Below are 23,185 nucleotides of genomic sequence, written 5' to 3' on the forward strand. Positions count from 1 at the left end.
TGGTACCCAGCCTTTGCCGAGAGCCAGAGGATGCTGAGGAGCTGGGGATGCTGCCAGGCTTTGGGAAGCCAGGGTTTTGACAACCTCTTCCCCATCACACTGAGGATTTCCCTTGCTTTGAGTGCTTTCAGCCTGCGAACACCTCACCCTGCTCTACCTCCAGCTGCCCATCAGGAATCTCCCACTGAAGGCAAAATAACCCAAGTCAGGTCTATTGCTATTAATGCAGGGCAGGAGCAAGTGAGCCTGGTGCACTCTCAGGTACAGCTTGACCAGCTTTACCACGGACACAATCAAGTTCTTTTATCTGTAACAATAAATTTGGCATTTATGGAAGTCTCAAGTGACAGCAGAGACCTCAAACCACCCCAAATTCAGCTTGGATCTGGAGGCTGAGAGGCCACAATGCAGCAAGAGCAGTGGGGGACAGGATATTTTGAAGGTGCTGATCCCATTTGATATTGAAAAGAAATAACCTCAGGAGATACAATCCACACTGGGAAACCCAAGGGGAACCAAGCCAGCAGCACATCATCCACACCAAGCACACCCTTGCTCTGCTCCTTGAGTTAGCACTGGTCCATGGGATTATTGTTGTTTTAAGGCCCCAAGCAGGTTTCTAGGCAGCACCTACCCATGTGATGACACCCACAACAGCCCCATAGCAGTAGATGTGCCTGGAGACCCATGGAGACACCTACAAGGTTTGGTCCTGGCAGATGGCTGAGGGGCTGGGAGATACTCCTTCCTGGGGACAACCCACAAGTCCCCTCCTGCCCCAAACACAAGGTCAGGGCATGGTCCTTTTGCTCTTTAATTCCTTCCTTTAGGAATTACTCTTTAACCCAGCAAATGGGATTGATATTCCCAAAGGATGTGCCCTGGGAAAGCTGCTGCTCCTCATACAAGGAGCATCCCCACTGGGAAACAGGGTGGCAAAGCCATTTTCAAATGCCATCCAAGTCGGGTTGCTCAGACCACCCCTTGTCTGCGGGACCAGCAGTTAAATGCAAAGAACCAGCAAAAGGTGCAGGTATTTTGGCAACATGGGTCTAGACGTGGCAGGGGTGGGCAAAAAGCAGGTGTTGAGGGCTCACCTTGTTGAGTTTGTTGGTTTTGGGGAGCGTCTGGCTGACGTGCAGGTCTGAAAACCGGGGGGGTTTGCGCAAGGGGTTGTTGATATCGCAGGGCACTGACTCTGTCCGGACTAACCTTGCTGGATTAAGAAGGGAGAGAGGGGAAAAGGGGATGGAGAGGAGGGGGAGAGAGATGGAAACACATCAAAGCTTCAAAGGGGCACATCGAGGTCACCCTGTGCTTGCAAACTGCTATCGAATCACTCTGCAAAGCAATCCCCAGCAGCACCTCCAGCCACTGGGGATGAGCCCCAGGACCAGCCTTCGGGCTCCCCCCTGCACCCAGGATACAGCCAAACCCCGCCAGGACATGGGGGGCTTAAAGCCCCTTGTGCCTGGATGCAAGCTGCACCCTTCTCCCCCCACCAAGGGGTTGCAAGTTGGGAAGCTTAGCATCTGCCACAGCCACCCTGTGAGCTGGGGAGTCAACCAGCATCAGGAGGAGGCACCATCCTCTTCCTCACTGCAGTTCTTTGGGATGAGGGGAAGGAGCTGGCTCAGAGCATCCTGCTCTCAGCAGGGAGATTCTGGAGCGGGAAAAACCAGCCTCCAGCTTGGGGGGCTCAGGAAGGGGGCTGGCTGCAAAACAATATATTTAAGAGCTTTGGGGGATGAGGCCGCCCCAAAGCCACACTGCTTTCATGCTAAAACACATGGTGGGCATCTCTTGCAGCATCGCAAAGTGCAATTCCTGCTCATCCCAGGATGTAGGATGCTGCTTTCCCTGACTCCTGGGTCAGGGTTTGCAGCAGCACGGAGCATTACAGGGGGGTTTCAGGCCCTTCCACCCAAATCTGCTGCAAGCAAGGGCATGGGGAATGGAGCAGAGGCTGCAGAATTGCCCCTCTCCAAGCCACAGCATCTCCACTTGCCCTGCGAGGTGCCACCAGCACAATGCATTTCCCCATAATTAAACCAAGGAGCATGTTTTTGGTGGTATCGAACACAGAATAGCAGCCTTAAGAGCTCAGAATTCAAGGCAATGGAAATTGGAAGTGTTCCCCTTAGGTGGTCACAGTCGTCTGGCTGTTGGGGAGCCAAAAATCTGGAAGAAAAGAGGTGGGAAGCGACGCGCGTCGTCCTGCTGCAAAGTTCTCCCTCCTCTGCGGGTTTAGGACGGGCTCTCCAGGAGAAGAGCGGGATAAAGCAGCTCCAAAAGCACCACGAGCATCCGCAGGGCCACATCCCCGTGGCGGGGACCCCCATGCACCGAGATGCCGCGTCTGCCCTAAGCTCTGAACAGTAGCGAAAGGCTAAAACCTGTTGCACTTACCCCGTGCGGTGGGGAATCTGAAAAGAAAAGGAGGCAGGGGAAGGGTGGGTGGAAGTGGTTTGCAATGCAAATCTGCCTCGCCCCGCACGGCTCGTCTCCCTACAAGCGGAAAAAACGGTGGGTAACGTCTTCACGGAGAGCCCAAGCGGTTCGGGAGCCTCCGGCACAGCAAGGAGCAGGCTCCCGAATCGCCCAGGGGGCTGCTGGGATGTTCTACCTGCTGGCAGCGTCCACGGAGGCAGAAGGAAGAAGAAAGGTCCTTACCTCCGCGATGGATGATCAGCAGGTGACACGGAGGGGCCTCTTTGGTGCATTTGTTGTGGCACTTGAGCCTAGCGGGGAACAGAGGAAAAGGTGTGAGGAGAGAGGGACAAGGGGTTGTGGAGCATCATGGCATGGTCAGAGGGATGCAGATGGGAGCAGGGAGCATCGCTGCAGACCAAGGACCCTTTCTCCACCTGGGCAGGTGACTTGATGTTGTGCACAGCCCCTGGATGTTCGCTCCCATGAGCAAAGATCATCAGATCCCTACAGCTTGCCCTCAGGAACACCCACAATTCCCAAGCCACCTCCCAGGCTGCAGGCACAGGGGTAAGGAGTGGTCCAGGGTGCATGTCCTGGAGCATCAGGAGAGGCTGGCTGGGAGGATGTATAGGCAAACAAGAGTTATGGTGGCTGCATCAGTCCCAATGGAGGGATGCAGGAGCCCCCAAACCTGGGGTGCTGCCCAGCTCACCCCTTTCTCTGCTGGCTGTGGGGCACCAGGCACCCACCAACCAGCTTGAGGATGCCCAACATTGTCACTTCTGCAGCTTTGGCTGAAATAACACGAGCAGAGACCTGAGCTTTGAGGAAAGCCACTTCTCCCCAACCACCATCCAGTAACACTGCTTTCTGCTTAATTAAATACAGGGGCAGCAGAGGGGCAGGAAGTGGCTGCCCCAGCCCCTTTGGCTCCCAATGAATCCCTGCCATTGTGCCCTCCTCTCCTCGCTTTAATACCAGCACATTTAACAACGAGAGCATTTATGACTAGGTTGAATATTCTGCAGAGGAGACTATGGAGGGCTTCACCCCTGGGTCATGCATAGAGGCATGAGCAGGCTCCTGCCACCCCAAAACTTGCCTCTTTGTTCTTAATGAGGGATGGAAAAGAGTCCCCGGCTCCTGCTCTGCCCAGGTGGAATGGGGGGAGCCACGGGGGAAGAGGCAAAAAAGAGGAAAGGATTGAAAAAAACAAGGGTAAAAGATGAAAAAAGACTGCAGCTCCAAGTCAATGAGCTGGGTAATGAAAATTCAGGAACTGTGCATGTTAGCTTTTATTACAGAACCATTCCTAGAGGGAAAGGCAGAGATTAATTCACTATTGGAGGCTTGGGGGGGTTGGGGTCTGTTTGTTTGCTTTACCTGCTTGTTCCCCTCCTGTTCCTGGGGAAAGCTGGTGAAACTGAGTACTTCCCATTCCCCCTAACTTCTTACAATTAGGGAACTGATTTGCTTTTTTCCTGAGTGACTACAGGCAGCAGGATCAACACAGAGCCAGAGCACCACAGGCGCAGGTCCCTGCATCCCTCCTGCATGGGGGCCAGCCCTGGGCAGGCAGAGCAGGCAGGCGGCAAAGCCTCCAGTTGCTGGAGCATTGAATGCAACAGGAATCCCCACTTCAATATATATAGATTTGATAATATCACTTCCAGAAAGCCACCATCAACTGCAGAGTAATGGGGCATTTCTTATCCACATTTTAATCCCAATTTGCTAATTCATCAGCATTTAATCAATGGCAACAGCAATCGTTATCACTTCATAGCTCCAGCTAACTCAGTTACCTGCAGTCAATCGGCTTATTCCCAGCACTCATCCTTAGAAAAGGCAATCCTGTCTCCAGAAGCAGCTTTTCTAAGTGCTGATGGCTGCACGATACCGTGTAAGAGCTGGCCTCTGCCAGGCTGGGATTTAAAGCAGTAGAAGTGGCCTCTGCTCCCCTCTCTTTATCCAGCCCTACCTGATATTCCAGCCCTATCCAATTTCCCAACCAGAACAGCTCCTTTCCTTTGCTTTACTGCTGCTTGTGGTGGGTTGGCTCCTTGGTGCCATGACACTGCCAGGAACCAGAGACCCCCAAGCTTTTTGCTGCTGCAAAAAATAGAGGATACGGCCCAAGGCTGTGGATAAAACCCATCTGATGCCCACAGCTACCCCTCGATGCTCTCGACTGAGCCGCTCTCAGACCCCAGTCCAGCACATCCCACCCCGTCTCTCCTGCACATAGCTCCACACATACTCCTATAACATGGGTATCTAAAGCCCGACCAAGGATGGAGGTGAGCAGGGAGGCTGTCGGGATCCAACTTGGAGCTATGGAGCCGAGGTCTGGTGGGCAGCATCCTCCCTGAGCACTCCACTCCCATCCCCAGCACACAGACTCAAGCCTCAACCCCATTTTAGGGTGGTCTTCACCCAATTTCATGCCTTGTGACAGCATCCTGTAAGGATGAGCTGGTGAGAGGCTGGTTGCTTTCCCCACGCCTGTGCCCCTGCTTGGCTCCACCAGCAGAACCTCAGTTATCCCCATCCCAGCAGGAAGGAGCAGCCCCACAGCTCCGGCCCCACGCCGTACTTGCAGTTCTTGCATTTTAAGCCGAACAACATTCCTTTCCCGCAGACGGTGCAGGTCTGAGACATCCAGTACTTGGTGGAAAACCTGTGGAGAGGAACACGGAGAGTGGCCAGAGAGAGATGAAGCTGCACCACCCCATCCATGCTCCTGCCAGAACAGCTCCCAAGCCACACCTAACTCCCAAGCCCTGATTTATCCTTTCCTTGCTGCCCTCGCAGGTGTCGAGGCATCATTCTAGGGGTGCCAAAGCACAAATCTGAGCTCCCCCTTGTGCAGAAGGGCACGGTCTGCTCCAAAGGGAGACCAAGCCAGCCAGGATGGGCATTAGGCACTGGTTGGCTGCAGCTCCCCATCTCTGGCCTGGCCAGAGCCCCCAGAACACCTCCCTGCCCTGTGGACCCAAGTTTCCAGTCCATTGGAGAAGTGGCTGCCCCATGGAATAGCAGAACCAAGGCTATTTCTAGAACTTCTCCTCCTTGAGGTAGATATGGAAGGGCAATAATCCAGAGATGGGAAGTGTGCTGAAGGCTGGCAAGGTCATGGGTAATACATGACTTTTATTGACAGCGACTCCAGCTTTATCTAAACCAAATCTGAACCGAAATGGAATTTAAATGGGCTTCTAGGACAGCACAGCCCAGCATAGGAAAGTGGGGGAACAGCCCTGAGCCCCTCATTCTGGACCAGGGATGGAAAGGGAGATGCCCATTGCTGACATTGGGGTATTCACTGGTTGGGTACCTGTGTTTTATGGAGTTTCCTAGATCTCGACGGGGGATCTGCGGGGACCAGCGAGGCACTGACAGCGTATCTGCAGGAGAGGAGAGACAAGGAAAACCATCAGCTGGTAACAAAGGTGATAGCCAGGGTTCCAGCTTTTGAGGAGGCGAGCAAAGGATGCACACAAAAAAAGAGGGGTTTGCCTGGTATTTCCCCTTAGACATGCCCTGCTGGGCTCCCTTTCTGCAAAGCCAGAGGTCTCTGCCCTTGTGCTTGGGTTCGCAGGGAACTGGGGTCTTATGTTCCCCCATAACAGCCCCCAGCACCCAGTTTGGTCCAGGGAGAGAGATGCGAGGCAATGCACCCTCCCCATGGGTGCTGCACCCATGAGCACACAGAGCAGGGTTGCAAAGCGATCGGAGCCACGTCACGATGTCCAAACATAAAGGGAAAGCGAAGCTGAAGCTGCATCATTTATTAATAAGCCATCACGTCTTGCGGTCATGGCTGAACAAAGGCAATTTAACTCGGCTCCAAGTAGAACAAAGTGAAAAGCAGCCTCAGCGCTCTGCTGCTAAGAGAAAAGGAGGGAGAAGGAGTAGCAGGACCCTGGCTGTGTAAGGAAGAAGAGAGAAGTTCATTAGCACCCACTGGAGCGTGCAGGTCATTAGAAGCACAGCCATGCTTGGACTCCACATCCCCCTCCAGCCTCAGCAAGGGCACAGACCCTCCTCCTCCTCCTGTGCCATGGGAGAGGTGCTGCCCACAGGCTGCTCAGCCATGGATCTGTGCCAAGGATTCAGAGGCTGGATATTCAATAATGGCTTCCAGAGGTTTCCCGGGCACCAGCAACCAGCCCCATCACGGATCCGAGCCCGGCCGTCTGCTCAGCACGCCAGCAAATCCCTCACTAAACACACTTCCAATATCATCCCTGCGAGTGGGGACAACCACTGTTTGCTTTAATATCCCCTTTTAATATAGCGGGCGGCGCGGTGCTTTAATTGCACTCTCTTTCTGAAGGTTACATTTACATCCCTCTTCCTTGCAACACGCCGTTAAAAGCCTTGGGAGCATCCTAAAACACATCCATCCCCAGCACCTCCCACCGGCTCCTTCTCTGACTCCACCACCTCGGTCCCGCTCACCCCTCAGGCAGAGCTGGCAATGAAGATGTTGAAGGACTACAAAGTCAATTAAGGTAATTGCTGCCCCCAGCCCCACGGTGGCTGTTTTACACATACCTGACCACACTTCTCACCACCTCTTGAGCCTGCATCCCTCCCACTATCATCTGCAACCTCCCAGGGACATCCACCAGCCCCAGAGGTGATGCTCTGAAGAGTGGGACCGCTCCACACATGATCATATCCCTCCCTCGACATCATTTTCTCATCAGTAAATCACATCAGACAAGTAAGTCCCTGTTCCCCATCCCCAACAACTGGTCCTTGATGAACTGAACACCTGGGCAAGAACAGCTCCTCTCCCAGAATTAAATCACATCCTCTGCTTTACCAGCCACAATTTATTTCCACTAACGTTCTGATGGCCTCAATTAAATCCTGCCATCCCAGGGAGGAGGAGAGGGGACGTAGGCAAAAGCATCTGAGCCTTTTAATTACTTTCTAAATGTGCTCGCTGCGAAAATGTATTAAAGTGTATCAGGGATTTTAACCTCCTACCAAAAATGAGCCCTACGTGATTCACAGCTCATTATGCTCATTAGAGGGAGCGATACATGGAGGATCGTGGTGTTTAACAATAGACCTGCTGGTTGCAGGAGAGAAAACAAGCAAAGCAGGGCAGGTGGGCAGGGAATAGCCCCCAAGGCTTGGGGGGCTTTGGAGTTCATTGGTGATTCTCCCCTTTAACCCGTGCCCATGAGATTCCCACCCAAAGAAAAAGCTGGTTCTCCCTGTGCTATAGGGAATCAGGGTGATGCCCAAAGGGAAAGCCTCCCAGCCAGCACAGGAGGAATGTTCTCCTCAAAAATCTACATTTGCCACAATTAGAGGTAAATGCAAGAAAAAAGCCCTTCATAGGCTCAGGATCACGTCTTGATGCTGCGAGGGGGGCCTGGCTTTGTCGCAGGGATCCTGTGATGGAGAAGTGCCAGATCCAAGGTGCTGTGGCTGCCTCACAGCATCAGGACGAGTTGGTTCTCATGAGCTCTGAAGCATGACAGCCCATTTCCCACCTCCATCCCTGCTCCTGCTGCCAGCAGCTCGACACCTCGCACAATGACCATGAGCAACTGATGCCTCCTGACCTCCCTGCCTGCATGTCAGTCATTACTCAAATGTTTATCACCATCAACCTCTTTTATGGCTTGATAATCAAGGCTCTCTTAGCCATCATTCCCCTCACACACGTGTGTGAGGGCTGGTTAAGGATGTTTTTTCGCCTTCTCTCCTCTTCCAAGAATGAATTTAATGGGCATGGGTGTAATTTCCCAGGGTAGAACGCAACTGGTACCCATTGAGCAGCCAACAGGGCCAAGCACCATCCCTTTCCCACCTCCCCATCACCTAGAGGAACCCTCAAAGGCCAAACCCTGCTCCTCAGTGGAGCAGTGCCCAGTGCCACCCAGCACATTGATCCCCACAGAATGACAGGGAATGCCACCCTGCACCCGGACACCCCAAAACCTCCACTGCTTCCCTTCCCCGCAGCATCGCGCTGGCAAAGGTCAGGGCTCCTGCTCCACGCAGCACAGCTTATCCTTGAGTCAATAGCCTGCGCCTGACGCGATCAGATGTGCCAGGAGGAGACAGGGAAGGGGGGAAGTGCCCGGACGGAGGGTGACAGCCGCCTCCGGCACGTCGGTGACAGCAGACATGGGAGAGGAGCCCGGCTCACGGCGGTGACAGGCAGCGGTGACAGGCGCCGCTGGTCCATGAGTGGCACCCACACGCCTCGGAGGTGACAGGGACCTTCACCGTGACGCCCTCCTCGCCCCCGCTGCCATCCCGACAGCCGGTGTGGATGTTTCCCCTTCACTCCCTGTCTGTGGGATGCCTGGGAAGAGAAGAGCAGCCAGAGCTCCCCTATTGCATTGGTTTTGGGTTTCCACCCTCCCTGGGGGCACATCGGGAGGGCAGTGCCCCAGCCCTAACACCATCACTGAATACACCAGGGGCATCACCTGGGGCTGGTCTGTGCCAAACCACACCAATGGGGACTGTGTTTTGGCACGATATTCCCCTTCTTCATTTCGTGGCACCTTTCTGGATGCCCAGGGGATTGGTGTGAATGTGTTATCCATCACGGCGACAGCCCGATAAACAAACCCTCCTCCTACTACCACAACAAACAGCGTCAGGCGATGTTCACATTATGAATGGATAAAATCGATGGAAGTGCACTTGGAAAGCATTCCGGGATGAATCACCGCAAAGCCGAGGGACGGCCAGGAGACTTTGCACTTGTCTGTAGACATCCTACAGACCTGCATCCACCCCGGGCAGCCACCAGAACACTCCAGGCACTGGCCCCAGGGTACTTGAGTCTCCAAAGAGATTATGGGGTGACGCCGGGGTGAAGCCTCCTCCCAAAACAGTTCAACAATCACATGGAAGACAACCATGACAGGGCCTGTGTCAGGTGTATCTCTACCACAGCACACCCAGGCAGAAATAGCAGCCTGGGGCCATGATGGTGAAGGATGCTGGCAGAGGAGTTCACAAAATCCCAGCCTGGTTTGGGCTTGAAGGGACCTTAAAGCTCATCCAATTCCAACCCCCTGCCACGGGCAGGGACACCTTCCACTAGAGCAGGTTGCTCCAAGCCCCTGTGTCCAACCTGGCCTTGAACACTGCCAGGGATGGGGCAGCCACAGCTTCTCTGGGCACCCTGTGCCAGCGCTTCAGCACCCTCACAGGGAAGAGCTTCTGCCCCAGAGCTCATCTCAATCTCCCCTCTGGCAGGTCAAAGCCACTAAGGTTATTGCCTGCATGGTCCCAACTGGGGAGCCAAGCACACCAGCAAGCTGCTCAGCAGCAAAGGGTGCACCCAAGGGTGCAAAGTCCCTCCATAAGACACCCCAGTGCTCACTCTAGCTGGTTTTAGGGCCAACATAGGAGGGGAGAGATCCCCAAACAGCTCAGCTGCGGCAGCAAAGGAAACTGCAACAACACTCAGAGAAGCAGCACCAGCAACTTCCCCTCCCCATGACATAGAATCACAGAATCAACCAGGTTGGAAAAGACCTTCAAGATCACCAAGTCCAACTGTTCCCCAGCACTGCCAAGGCCACCACTAACCCATGGCACTGAGGGCCTCGGCTACACGGTGTGTGAACACTTCCAGGGACCATGTAGGATTCAAGGGATTCAAGCTGAAACAGGAGCCCACAGCAAACATCCCACACACAATCCAGCCAGGTCCAAGCCCTGCAGTGTCCCTGCTGTGGGTGGAGGGATGATCAAGTCCAGTGGGGATCACCTGGAGCAGCCAAAGGCAGCAGAGCTATTTGCAGAGCAGCTCTCATAAGAAAAGAGTCACCTTATAGCCCCGCAGTCCTTCTTTGCAGTGTGACAATCCTATTTATACAGCTGAAATGTCACATTCAGTCACTTGGCTGCCTCAAAGACTCACAGTGGGATTTCCCACCCCAGTTCACAGCCCTGCAGGGTCAATTGGCTCTACCCATTCAAAGCTGGGTTCTGCGGCTCCGCACTGCACTGCTGGCATAGAAAACCCGCCCACTGTCTGGTGGCAAAGCAGCCAGCTGTGGCCAGATGTGGGCTGCAGGCAGCTCCCAGCTGGGCTGCCAACACATCCAGTGAGTGCTCACACCATAGCTCGTATGGCTGCAGGACAGGTTCAGGGAGAAGAAAAGCATTGATGATCACAAAGAAATGGTGGCCCACTTGGGAAGTCCCCTGTGGAGGGGGTTTGGGCTGTAACAGTGTTCAGGAGAAAGGGTTGGGAAGGAACTTAAGCTCCTCCAGCTCCAACCTCCTGCCACAGGCAGGGACACCTTCCACTAGAGCAGGTTGCTCCAAGCCCCTGTGGCCAACCTGGCCTTGAACACTGCCAGGGATGGGGCAGCCACAGCTTCTCTGGGAAAAGTCTGTGCCAGCGCCTCAGCACCCTCACAGGGAAGAGCTTCTGCCTTATATCTAACCTGAATGTTGTTGGTCCATCCTGGAGAACATCAAGCAGATGATCTGGATGCATGTGGTGACAGTGGCTGGACTTGCAGCAGAGAGGGGACAGGCAGAGGGAGCAACAACAGCCACCTCCAGGACACCCAGATAACAGAGACACAAATAAGACCTACTAGACATGAGCCTTTACAGTCAAAAGGAGAAGATCCAACCTGATTTCTGGTGCCTGTAGCCAAGTCATGTGGTGTTCAGTCCTAAATCCTATTTCCAAGTAACAACATGTCTCGGGTGGTCACTTGTTTACTGTGAGGGATCTGAAGCACCAAGAGAGGGGCCTGGATGCAGCCAGACAAAGCACCTTCTGTCCCTCAGCCATGGGCTACTTCAGGGCCGAACTGGAGTTCGAGGGCACCCCAAAAGTCTTTACTTCCCTTCCAAGGGCTACTAAGAAAAAAACATCAATTCCAACCCCAAATTCACAGGGATCCTGGCCCTGTGTGGAGGGGACTTCACCCCTCCAGCAGGATTTGTGCTGCAGGAGAAAGAGGCTCCTTCACAGCTCACTGCCAACCCTTGTGCTCTTGCTCCATGTCTGTGGAAATCAGCTCCCACCAGGGCAAACTGGCTGTTAAAAACAAGCAAGAGGCATCCAAACCCACATCCGAGCAGGACCAGAGGTGATTCAGGCGGGAGCATGCTCCTGCCGCAAACAGCAAGACACACTGCCTGTTGAAAAGAGATCACTGAGAGACAGCCGGGGAGAGAAGGGTCTGGCCAAGGGCTCACCAGGCTCCTCTCCTGCATCTCAATCCATCAACGACAATAGTTTTCTCTTTTAGTGCTTAGGGAAGTCATTCCACATCAATCCAGAGCATACCAGGTGCTGCCATACTGATCCCACCAGGGAAGAAGGGAAGGGGCATTTTGCTGTTGGGGTTTTGTAAAGGGTTAGGTATCCATGGTCATAGGGATGCGATGTTGTGGAGCAGCCTTTCAGGTTCTACAAGGATGCTGAAGAGGGACTCTTCATCAGGGGCTGTAGTCATAGGGTTCAAACTTAAACAGGGGAGATTCAGGTAGGATATAAGGAAGAACAGGACACACAAAGCACCATGTACAGAGCAGGGGGAAGCCAGTCAGGTCCCATAAGGGCAACATGGAGCATGGGGAAAGCTACAGATATCTACTCCTCCCCACGTAAGTGTGCCTCTGCACCTTGGCATCACTCATCTCCTCTCCACAAGGTAACAAACCCTGGCATCAAGCTCTACCGAACCCCATGTCTCTCCATGCTCAGCACCTGGCTGCCACGCACAGGATGTGCCACTCTTCCACAGGGTCACAAACTAGAAAGCAGACGTGGAAGCAGACAGAAACCTGGGATGCAGCTCCAGGACAAGGCCACCAGAACAGAAATGACGCAGAAACACAAAAAAGCTAGGAAAAACACTGTCATTTTTTGGCCTTGCATCATATTTTCCCCACAAATCCATGGGATTGAGGGTCAGTGAGTGGATGGATGCTGAGCCTGCCAGGACCAAATGGTTTCAGCGATGCTAAAACCTCTCAATGGGGATCCACAAGCTGGTGCAACCAAGCCCCTCTCTCCATGGCTTACATCTAGCCCAGAAAACAAGCATCAACAGCAGCCAAGAAAGGTGAAGGACAGAGGGAAATGCAAAGAGACACCTCTCCAGCAGTCACTTGATAGCCCATCATTTCTCATTGTATCCCATTCCTGCCATGCCACATTCCATCAGGTTATCACACCGCGGGATGTAATCCAATGCAACAAGACACGGTGGGAGGGGGTGTTGAGAACAGGTCTTGTTTCTTGTTTCTGCTCTGTTAATCTCCATCGTTCCAGGTTGAACTCAGCTGATGCCACAGGGAAAGAGCAATGGAAAAATACCCCTTGCTTCAGGCAAACCTGCTGAGAGCCACGTAAATGGGCATCTCTAGATGCCTGCAGAGCTCCTGCCAGGTCCCTCTGTCCCCAAAGCCAAAGAAAGGGGAGCAAAAGGATGCCGGAAATGGCTTAATGAGTCTTCAATGACCCCAAACAACAGATGATTGGTGTAAAACAAAGACAGACAGAAAGAAATCGGAAGGGTTTTGCCTTGCAGAGGTGTCCTGATGCTGCTCCCAACCCTGGTGAGAGGTACAGCAAGAGGAAAACCTGCTGGTGCAGGGGGCTGGATGGGCAGGGAGGGGCGTTGCCTGTAAACCCCTTCTTCAGCCAAGAGCCAAGCAGTAAAACCACTGGAAGAACCCAAACTGAGCTGGGACAACCACGTTTTGGGAAAGCAAAGAAGAGGAAAAGTCTGGGATGGGGAAGGTGGTAGAAACCCAGCTGGGATGTGGAGCTGGAGGAAGTTTTCAGTTGAGCAACGGGAAACAAGAGGAGCTCTTGGCATGCAAATCACTCCCAGCAGCTGCCACACAGCTTCTGGGAGGGTTTTGTTTGGTCTGAGAGCTTGTGAAAGCTTCAATTCCTGCAGAATCCATCAAGCACCGCTCCGAGACTGGGGAATAAGGGTCAGGCTGGTTCTCCCCAGCCAGCAGCAATGCCCTGGGTGAGGACATTGATCCAAACCCACCCACTGAGTCCCACCAACAGCATCTCTCACAAAAAGGGCATCCCACCCCCAGGCAGACTCACAGGCAGGATTGGGGCTGGATGTTGGGATCAAGCTCCATGAAGTTTGCACCAGACCTGTCTGCATTGGGGCTGCCTTCACACAACACTCACTACCTTGGCTCAAAACCCCACGTGAAGGAGAAAAAAGCATGGAAAAGGAAGAAAACGGCCTCCTTGCATGAAGGTGAAACCACAGCTGGATTTACAAAGGAGCCCTTGGAAAAGTCACTCTCAAGTGACAGTCAGTGTCACCAAGCATGGAAAGGCTCATGGCTTTTCCAAATGACAGCAGCCACCCTCCTGCACCCATGTTATTGAGATGGGGGAGCAGATCTGTTTGCATAAATCAATATTCAATATTACAGTGGATTTGTATGTAGACAGACATAGATATCATCAAGTTTCCAGGCTTATACTTGCACAGAAGCACCCACATACCTCTAGACACTGATGTGAGGCACCTGCACATCACTCAACCAACGTCCTCCATCAACCATCAATGCACCAGAGACACTCTGAGCCCACAACCCCATTCTCTGCTTGGCATCAACCATCACCCACCTCATGGAAGGGAGAACTTGAACTTACTTGCTGAGAAGGTGGCTTCAGTGTGGACAGGAGGGGTGGAGGGGAGGAAAGGCGGGTACCCCACGAAGAAGGAGCGCAGGGAGCGCTCGGAGAGGAGCGGGGAGCGCTGCGCGGGGATGTTCTCGCAGCTCCCCACGCTGTTGTGGATCTTGAGGTTCAAGGGCTTGTTCTTCTTCTTGACTCTGCAAGGGAAGGAGGAGGAGAAATAAAGGAAAGGAAAGTGAATGGCAAGAAATTGCGGGGGAAGAGGGAACGATGCACCAAGGGACAAGTGGCACCTTTAGGATGGCTGCTTGTGTGGAGATGCTGTGCTGCCCTGTGAGCTTATGTGATAATCAGAACCGTTTCCCTACGAGAACTTCCATCCCTTCTCATCATCAAAAAAAGGCAATTTTCACTAAGGAACACTTTGCATTCAAGAGTTCTTCCTCTTGCAAGATCGGGCTGAAAAGGGTCAGTTGGTCCAAAAGCCCCATCACCTCCAGCCTTATCGCATCCCCAAAATCACCTACTGCCCACCAGCCCTTCACAGGGATCACCCCCCAGTGCCTAACCCCAGAGATTGCCAACACAAACCCGCATGGGCCACACTGATGGTCAAAAGGTGGGATTGTGCTCTGAGTCCTTGAACGTCATTGCACAAGAACCAAGTAACTGCCTTGTCCCATTTGGGACCAAGAGGGTTGGATGTGGTGCTGTGCCCATCACATCTCCTCTTCATAGCAGCTCAGAGGCTGCCAGCCTGGTTCTCCAAGGCAGCCACCCCACAGAGCTCATCCCCACTGTTACTATCAACCCCACTTCAAATGGGGGAAACTGAGGCACGGAGGGATTACGGAGCAGATTCAGACTGCTTGCTGCAAAATGGATTTAGGCACTCACAGTGCTGCTAAGCTCAATAGATGCTGCTCTCTGTGCATCATGGTAGTGCTGGTCCCAGCTCCTTCTCACTAGGAGCAAGGCACCCAGATCACCAGCACTCTGCAGCATGCAGAATCAGCTCCATTTTTAATGTCATTTAATGTCACCTTCATCCATTTTTGGGCCCAAGCAGGGGACCTGAGTAAAGCTGAGGGGTTACTGCATGTCACCCAGGGTTAACACTGAGCAGCCCCAACAGGAACCCCAGGAACTGCTCACCAAGGCATAGGACCATGGGGCAGACAACCCAAAGCACCAGGAGGTGTTCGTCAGAGCAGCAGGGTATGAGACACGCACCTCTCGTTCATCAGCCCACTTTCCCACCTGCCTTGTGCTGCGTCGAGGACCAGCCATCACTTCAGCAGCTCAGATGGGCCCAAAGCAGCACACGAACCTGAAGGGTTTGCAATGCAGAGCGACAGCGACAGCTTGAAGGGCTGGGCTGCAGGTTCCTGGCTCTGCTCTGCCTCACTGGCTCAGCCATTCCCACCCTGGCCACACTGCAACAGTGCAAGGCAGAGAGGAGCAGCGTCTGCCTGGCCCAAAGCAGTCTGCGGGAAGGACAGCTCAATCCCTTTGGAGATCTGGAGGATTTGGTGCAGAGATCCCCCTTTGAGCACAGACCAGGCAGTGCGACAGCTCATGGACATCAAGGAGGCTCCTGCCCTCCTGGCAGCACAGCTCACAAACAGCTGGAGATGGTTTTCTTGCAGGTGACACGCTCAGCATTGATGTACAACTGAATCACAGCCTCTAACACAACCCGTTGCCTTCGATCCCAGAGGGCTGGAGCAGCTCTGCTCTGGAGCCAGGCTGAGAGAGCTGGGCTGGGGCAGCCTGGAGAAGAGAAGGCTCCTGAAGGGGACACCTTAGAGCAGCTCCAGGGCCTAAAGGGGCTCCAGGAAACCTGGAGAGGGGTTTTGGACAAGGGCCTGTAGGGACAGGCCAAGGGGAATGGCTTTAACCTGCCCGAGGGGAAAGCAGCCGCTTTCCTGAACACTTCCACACTCATTTCCAGCACAGGGTCCTGCTCAGCTGCCATCATTCCAGCACCACTGACCTGAGCTCAGACACCACATGAGAACCATCCTCCCTGGGATCATGCATCTCGCACTGCCCCAGGGCCAGCAGCACCCATGGGCATCTGGCTGGGCCAGCAGATAGGAAATGACTGTGCAGCAGCTTCAGCAGAAGAAAATTAAACCACTTTTTAATAAGTTAATTGTTTCCTCACACAGGAAAAGCTGCTGCTGCCTTTAGGGTGGCTGCAATGACTTCTTTGGGTGAGCTGGGCTTGGGATCATAGAGTGAATCGTAGAATCCCAGTCTGGTTTGAGTTGGGAGGGACCTTAAATCTTACCCAGTTCCAGCCCCCTGCCACGGGCAGGGACACCTTCCACTAGAGCAGGTTGCTCCAAGCCCCTGTGTCCAACCTGGCCTTGGGATGGGGAAGGTGATTGCTCCGGGCAGGTCCAACAGAACAATCCTCCTGCCTTGGAGCCCATGGGGTCCAATGCACCAGCAGCCCCATGGCTGATGTTTGCTATGCCCAGCCAGGGGCAATCAAAGTCCTAAACCCCAAGTCCTTAAAGCAACTCTGCCAAGCACCAGGGTGAGAAGAAGCCCCAGAGCCAGACCGGCCCCTCCATCACTGCTGCTTGATCCCAGCCCCATGCCATGACCACAGCATCTCGCCCAGCACAGGCATGGCCCCAGCTTGGCCACAGCACCCGGCCCGTAGCGCTTCCTGCAACGCACTGATTAGCCACTAATTCCATTTTTTCCACCCATAAATCAGTTCCAGAGCAAATATTTACCATGAGCATCATTTCCGTGCCAAGCAGGGCTGTGACAGCTCTCGTTATTAGGAAGGATGAGTGATTTTGGAGAGATTTTTCTCTCTCCTTGTTTCTTCAGGAATGAAAAATGAATTCAGAAACACACACAACCCCCATGACCCAGCCAGGTGAGGGTTGGCCACATAGCATCTCACCATGGCCTTGACCCCTTTTCCCTGGTCCATGGGCAAGCCCATGGCTGGGATGTAGAGGACATGGTTGTCCTTTTGCCCCCAAACTGGCAGTGGGTGTCCCAGCACTGTGCATGGTTGTAGGGAGCAATCCTCTGCCCCATCCTCCAGCAAAGGCAATGGGGAAGAAGGTAGAAAAAGCAAATAACCCAACATTTGGAGGAGCATGAGCCCTGCAAGCACAAACAAGCTACAAAGACATGCAAGAGGTGACGCAGTTCCTCTGCTTCTCTGCAATCTCCTCTTGGATGCTCCAAAGCAGCCCCAAGACCACAACAACCTATGTGGGGACAAGGCACCCAGGATGGCAGCAGGACATGGAGCATACCCCTCTCTGCCATGCAAACCAAGCCCTGTTTGGGGCTGCTTGTGCAAAAAGAGGGTCAAATAGTGCCCTCACTGCATGGGCTTCAGAACAGGGATGTAGGATGGGGTCAGCCATGGGAACTTGCTGCCATGGTGGTCACAGCCCACTCCTTGCCAGCCTCCTACATCACCCATCTGCCCTGCAGCATCTCAGAGTAAAATTGGGATGGTTCCCTTGGCCTTACACCGGCAGCATTTTTGAGGAATGCTGTTTCATAGAATCAGGTTGGAAAAGACCCTTGAGAACATTGAGTCCATCCGTTCAGACCATCCTGTGCTTCTGCACTGCCCGTGTTCATCTCAGCTCATGGAAGGAGCATCAGGACAGGGATGAGACACCCGATTGCCCACCAGCAGGACTTTCAGTAAATCACAAAGCACTTCTGGCTATTAGAGGGATGTGCTTTGGCTGGTGACTACCAGGATGGTGCAGGATGTGGCCATCACACTTGGGGCTGCACCATCCCAGCCCTGCTGCAAAAACCTTTCCTCCTTAGCAATCCACTCCTGAATTAGGCTTTTTCTGCTGTGGGGTGAGAAGTGTCTCACTTTTCAGGTGGTGAGTGGAGATAGGGGTGTAAATCCCATGGGAGGATGAGGCTATTCCTCCTAACCACCCCCAGGTCAACTTCCAATATTCGGGAGCAGCTTCACCCACCTCTGGCAAACATTCCTATTTCCTCCTTATTTACCCAAGTGGCACCACATGAGGTGGGGGTAAAGCCTGTGCTGGACATGCATCGTGGTCTTGCCAGCCTAAACTCCCCCAGTCCCCATATCATGAACCCCATCCTGGAGGACCCCCCTCTTCTGTGCCAAGTCCCGCCGGGATTCACCCCACGTAAACACCCCCAAACCCGTCAAGGACAGCAGAAGGAAAAAAGAGGATTTCTTTTACAAAACAAGCAATAACATCAGCTTAATTCAGTTTTCCACAGGGATGAAGCCCCTACTCAGCAGCAGACCCCCCATTCCTGGAATACGGGGCATAGCCAGACCTCACTGACGGAAGCCTCAGCCGAACAACCCCAGATGGATGGGGAGAAAGCAGCAAAGTCCAGGATGTTTGCAGGATGCAAACCCGGCTCGCTTGGATGCTCAGGGGGATGAGGGGGGGTTGGCTGCACTAATCCCCCCATTAAGCACCATTTCACACCTCTCCAGAAGCTGGGAAGTTCTCGCTGCTTGGCTCTGGGAGGGGGAGGTAAGAGCTCCGCTTAAAACATCCCGGTGATTACACAGGAATGCTGATGGAGAAGCAAATGCAGCAGAAGGGAAAAGGCTCGGCAAAGCCTGGGGCTGCCGTAAGGGGCTATTTAGATGGTGCTGATACCTCCCAGCGCCTGGGAAGGACCATTTTCCTCTAGTCACAGCTGGACAACCACCGAAATGAGACTCCAGCCCAGCCGAGGAAGGCAGCAAAACGCCAGTCAGGGACATGGGGAGTTAGTTCTGTACCAGTTACTTTTCATTTTGGCTTTAAAGGGTTTGTGGGGGAGCAGAGGACCACACACAGCCCATTTCTAGGCTTGAAGACCCCACAAAATCATGCAGACACCCTGGGGTGCCTACAGCATCCTCCAGGGACTGCAGGAAAAGTGCCACCACAGGGGCAATGGTTCTTTTCTGGCCAGATTCAGAGCAAATCCCCAAATCTGAACACCCCAACTATTCCTTTTGGACACTCCAGGAGCCTCAGGTCCCTTCTCCATGCTCATCCCAGCCTCATCCCCACTGCAGGAGGCTGCAAAGCCAGGCAGCCCCGGGGGCTCTGCCAGCACCAAGCAGCCCTTGCTGCAGGGATTCCGGGCTTCCCACCGGGAAAAAGGGGCTGGATCCTGCTCCATGCCCTCAGCTCCCCAGACCTTTTCCAAGCTCACCGGTTCCTACATTACAAGCCCCACGGCTGCTCCTGATATACAGACCCTCACAACATCCTCAGTCAACGTGTTCAACGTTACCTCTCACCATCCCCTAACCCTCTGCATGGCCCCAAAACCTTCCTACTTTTATCCTTGTCTTCCCCATGCATGTCTCAGCAGGGATACCAGACACAGCATCCTGCACCCAAAACCCCCAAAACCAGAGTTCACAGGAGCATCAGGGCTCATTTCTGCCCCGGGCTGACATGGATGCTCGGGTAAATCAGCACCGCTAGCTGGGATCGATTCCATTCTCAGGTAGGTAAATGCCAACTATCAGAGAGGCAATTTCATGCAAGAAGCTGCTAAATATATGATGAAGGTTTTCAGAAAAAGGAGGGGAAAATAAAAGCCCAGCTAGTTTGAAGTGCTTAATGCAAATCCCTTCAGGTGCCAATCCAGCCTGAATGGCTCATCCTCGCCTGCTCTGTGCGATCACTCAAACGCTCATCACCGGCTGCGGGAAACAAATAGAGGGTTTCAACAGGCGGTGAAAAACAGGAGCAGACACCCAGGACAAAGGGCCCGTCACTCCTTTCAGCCCCAGCGAGGCTCTGCGCGCATGGAACACCGGTGGGAGGGCAGGGATTGATGGGGAATTGTGGCGCGAGGAGGGATGCGGGAATGGGAAGGATTCTGTAGGGTCTCCGACATAAAGGTACCTGGTGAGGAGTAACGGAGCTTGGCTGTGCAAAAGCAGCTGGGATGTCACAGGCTGGAAGAGCAGGATACGATGGGAAAGTGAGTGTTCAGCAGCAGAAGGTGGAATATGGGAATGGGAACAGGAACCTCACCTCTGGCAGGTTAAAGCCATTCATTCCCCCTTGTCCTGTCCTTACAGACTCTTGTCCAAAGCCCCTCTCCAGGTTTCTTGTAGCCTCTTTAGGCACTGGGAGCTGCTCTAAGGCCTCCCCAGAGTCTTCTCATCCTCAAACCAATAGGCTTGAGGAGTTTGGACCAGAACTACCATGGTTGGAGCCATCACAGTCAGAAAGGAGGCACTGGGTCACCTTTCATGCCTTAGAGCCAACATACAGCATCTACACCCGTTGCCATTGCACATCCTTCCCCGTGCAGCCAGGACAGCACCAGCTGCTTTAGCATGTTCAGTGTTCAAGGCAAAGACAGAGGTAAAGCCAGTGGATTATTTGAACCTGTCTGAAGAGAAGAAATTTCTTCATTCTGCATCCAGATCTGCACAAGCTCTGTACAATACTTGCTTGGTATCAAAATAAACACGTAGAGAATAGCCACCAGATGTTACATTTATCCTCCCCATTACTGTAAGAGGCAACAAACCTCCTCTTCCTCCTCCTCCAGCCAGAGGAAAAGCAGGGTTTTCATATCAAAGCCTCAACAGTTAAATATTTATCCAAGTGCCTGTCCCTGCTTCCCTGGATGGCTGCACTTTAACATTCGAGCCTTACTGATCTATTATTCTCTTTTCGGAGCACAAAGCAGAACTTTTTATTACAGCTGCAAATTATAGAGCTGGGAAACTCTTTGAAGGGAGCTCGAGCCAAGAAGGGTTTTTCTTTCCCTTCTCCCAGCACTTGAGTGCCAACGAGATGGTGCTGCAGGAGGGCAGCAGGAGCGGTGCATGGAGCAAACACAGGCTGCTGTGTGGAAGGAGCTCCAGGAGCTAATTGCCAGATCCTGAGGCAAATCCTGAGAAACAGGATCCTGTTTCTCATTAAGCCCCTTCTGGTTTCTTCGTTTCCACTGTTACGTTTCTTTGAGGGACACACAAGGGCACTGGGGGATGAGCAACACCAGTTATGGCCAACTAAGGATGCCGAGATGGAATCTTCTCTAGCCACTTCAGCACCAGTTCTGTCCTGGGTGTTCCTTGTTTGCACTCAGGTGGGTTTCCTCATCCATCCCATAGAATCATAGTTTGGGTTGGAAGGGACCTTCAAACCTCATCCAGCTCCAACCCCTGCCATGGGCAGGGACACCTTCCACTAGAGCAGGTTGCTCCAAGCCCCTGTGTCCAACCTGGCCTTGAACACTGCCAGTGATGGGGCAGCCACAGCTTCTCTGGGCACCCTGTGCCAGTGCCTCAGCACCCTCATCATAAAGAATTTCTTCCTTATATCTACTCTAAGTAAGTCTCCCTCTTTTAGTTTAAAACCTTTACCCCTGTTCTATCACTATAGGTCCTACTAAAGTCTGCCCCATCTTTCCTATAAGCCCCCTTTAAGTATTGAAAGGCCACAATAAGGTCTCCCCAGAGCCTTCTCTTCTCCAGGCTGAACAACCCAGCTCTCTCATCCTGTCCTCATGGGAGAGGAATGGGTGGGCTGAAGACCACAGACTTCTCCATTGGTATTAGACCCCATTTTCCAGCATCATCATCTCCATGCTTGCAAAACTCTAGTAAGTAAAGGGATGTGACCAACTCAAGCACTTTGCCTTGCATTAACACAAGCAGAGTAACACATGGTGTGGTCCAAGCATCTGCACAAGCACTTGGACCTGTTTTGGGAGGAAAACCCAGAGGCAGAGGTTCATTACACTAACTACAGCTCTGCAAACCTGCCATCTCTTCTGAGATTTGGGGCAATCTTTGCTCCATGGTTTGCTTACAGGCTGCTGATGCTTGGTGGGCTTGGGCAGCTCTTTCATTGAAAAGGAGCAGTTGGAGCTCATGGCTTTTTGGGAATCCTGCTCTCCCTGCCTGCTTGGATTTCGCTTCATTATTGCCAAGGAAGCACCAAAGCACTTGTCCAACCCACCACGTGCTTGGGCTCTGGGTTGGCCACAGCAGCAGGTCAGCAGGGGCTTGCAGGATGGTGATGAAATGAGCTCACCAATCTCTTGGACCACAAAGAAAAGGACAGAGGAGCTGTTTCATGTCCTTCCTGCATAGCTGCATCTGGAAGAGAGAACTGTGAAGAGCTCAAGCATGTCCTCCTGGTTTTATCATGACCAACAGTGGGCAATCTGTTCCCTAGTCACCACCATGGCACATTGCCCACAGCACTTGCCCTCCCCTCCAGCATGGACGCGGTGGAGGCAGCACATCGGGCAGCAGTGCCAGCAGCAGGAGAGCTCTGCCACCTCCCACCTCACGATGTTAATCTTTGCCTGAGTTCATCACCACGCTCTCTGTTTCCCAAGTGGCAAAAGGAGGCTCAACTTCTCATTAAAGGACACGGTGAAAAGTTTCTCCTCCAAGCATGTTAAAGCTCCTCTTGATGGAATGCCACGGCAGTAATTAACATTAATGACATACCTAAGGAGAACTGCAGCCCAGAGCAGTGGGATAATTGCAGCAGAGCGCCAGTTGGTTACGGAGCCTACCCATCACTGTCAAGACGTGGTGTGCAGACCATACTTTGAGAGAGCTGGAGGCAAGCCAGGACCTGCACAGAACTCCACAGCCCTGACTCACCAAAGGCACCGAGATGCATCACAAAGATGATTTGCAAACAGAGAGAGATGCTGCTCTGTTTGCTCTTCAAATTCCCTAACTTCAATGCTCTCCCCATTGCAGACATACCAAGCTGGTCTCTACACTTTTGGAGCCATAGAGGATGAATAACACAATGCTGCAGATGGGTTATTTGCACATGTTGGTAGTGTCCTGCTGCATCCACCTGCTCTGCAAACATCAATCTCTTGCTCATCCCCAATGCCAAGAGCCCACTTGCCTTTCCAAGCCTGGGAAATGTCAGACGCACCAGGCACGAGATCCATCTCAATGCTGCTCTTTCAAATCCAATCCGTGTGGAATAGCAAATAATTGATCTACCTGGTACAAGAGTTGATTGGCATTGATACAAGGGAAAACATCATTATTATAAAGGTTGCAGAGCAGCAGAATCAATGACCTATCTCTCAGCAACACTG

The 23,185-nt window shown here is 53.0% G+C and overlaps 1 protein-coding gene across 5 annotated transcripts in view; it reads right to left on the minus strand.

Moving 5' to 3' along the window:
• Window positions 1–23,185, minus strand: part of KSR2 (kinase suppressor of ras 2) — an 84,763-nt gene that overhangs the window by 39,969 nt on the left and 21,609 nt on the right. For 3 of the 5 annotated variants that reach the window (XM_030500353.1, XM_030500356.1, XM_030500354.1), the window contains exons 5-10: window positions 14,093–14,274; window positions 5,771–5,840; window positions 5,030–5,113; window positions 2,674–2,741; window positions 2,410–2,508; window positions 1,098–1,216 (exon numbers count right to left, since the gene is read on the minus strand). In XM_030500353.1, coding sequence (XP_030356213.1) covers window positions 1,098–1,216; window positions 2,410–2,508; window positions 2,674–2,741; window positions 5,030–5,113; window positions 5,771–5,840; window positions 14,093–14,274 — 622 coding nt within the window. The remainder of the gene's footprint in view (window positions 1–1,097; window positions 1,217–2,409; window positions 2,509–2,673; window positions 2,742–5,029; window positions 5,114–5,770; window positions 5,841–14,092; window positions 14,275–23,185) is intronic. The other 2 variants (XM_030500355.1, XM_030500357.1) reach the window with 1 other exon arrangement.

Source organism: Strigops habroptila, chromosome 11 (assembly GCF_004027225.2).
Source record: "Strigops habroptila isolate Jane chromosome 11, bStrHab1.2.pri, whole genome shotgun sequence".
Classification (NCBI taxonomy): Eukaryota; Metazoa; Chordata; class Aves; order Psittaciformes; family Psittacidae; genus Strigops; species Strigops habroptila.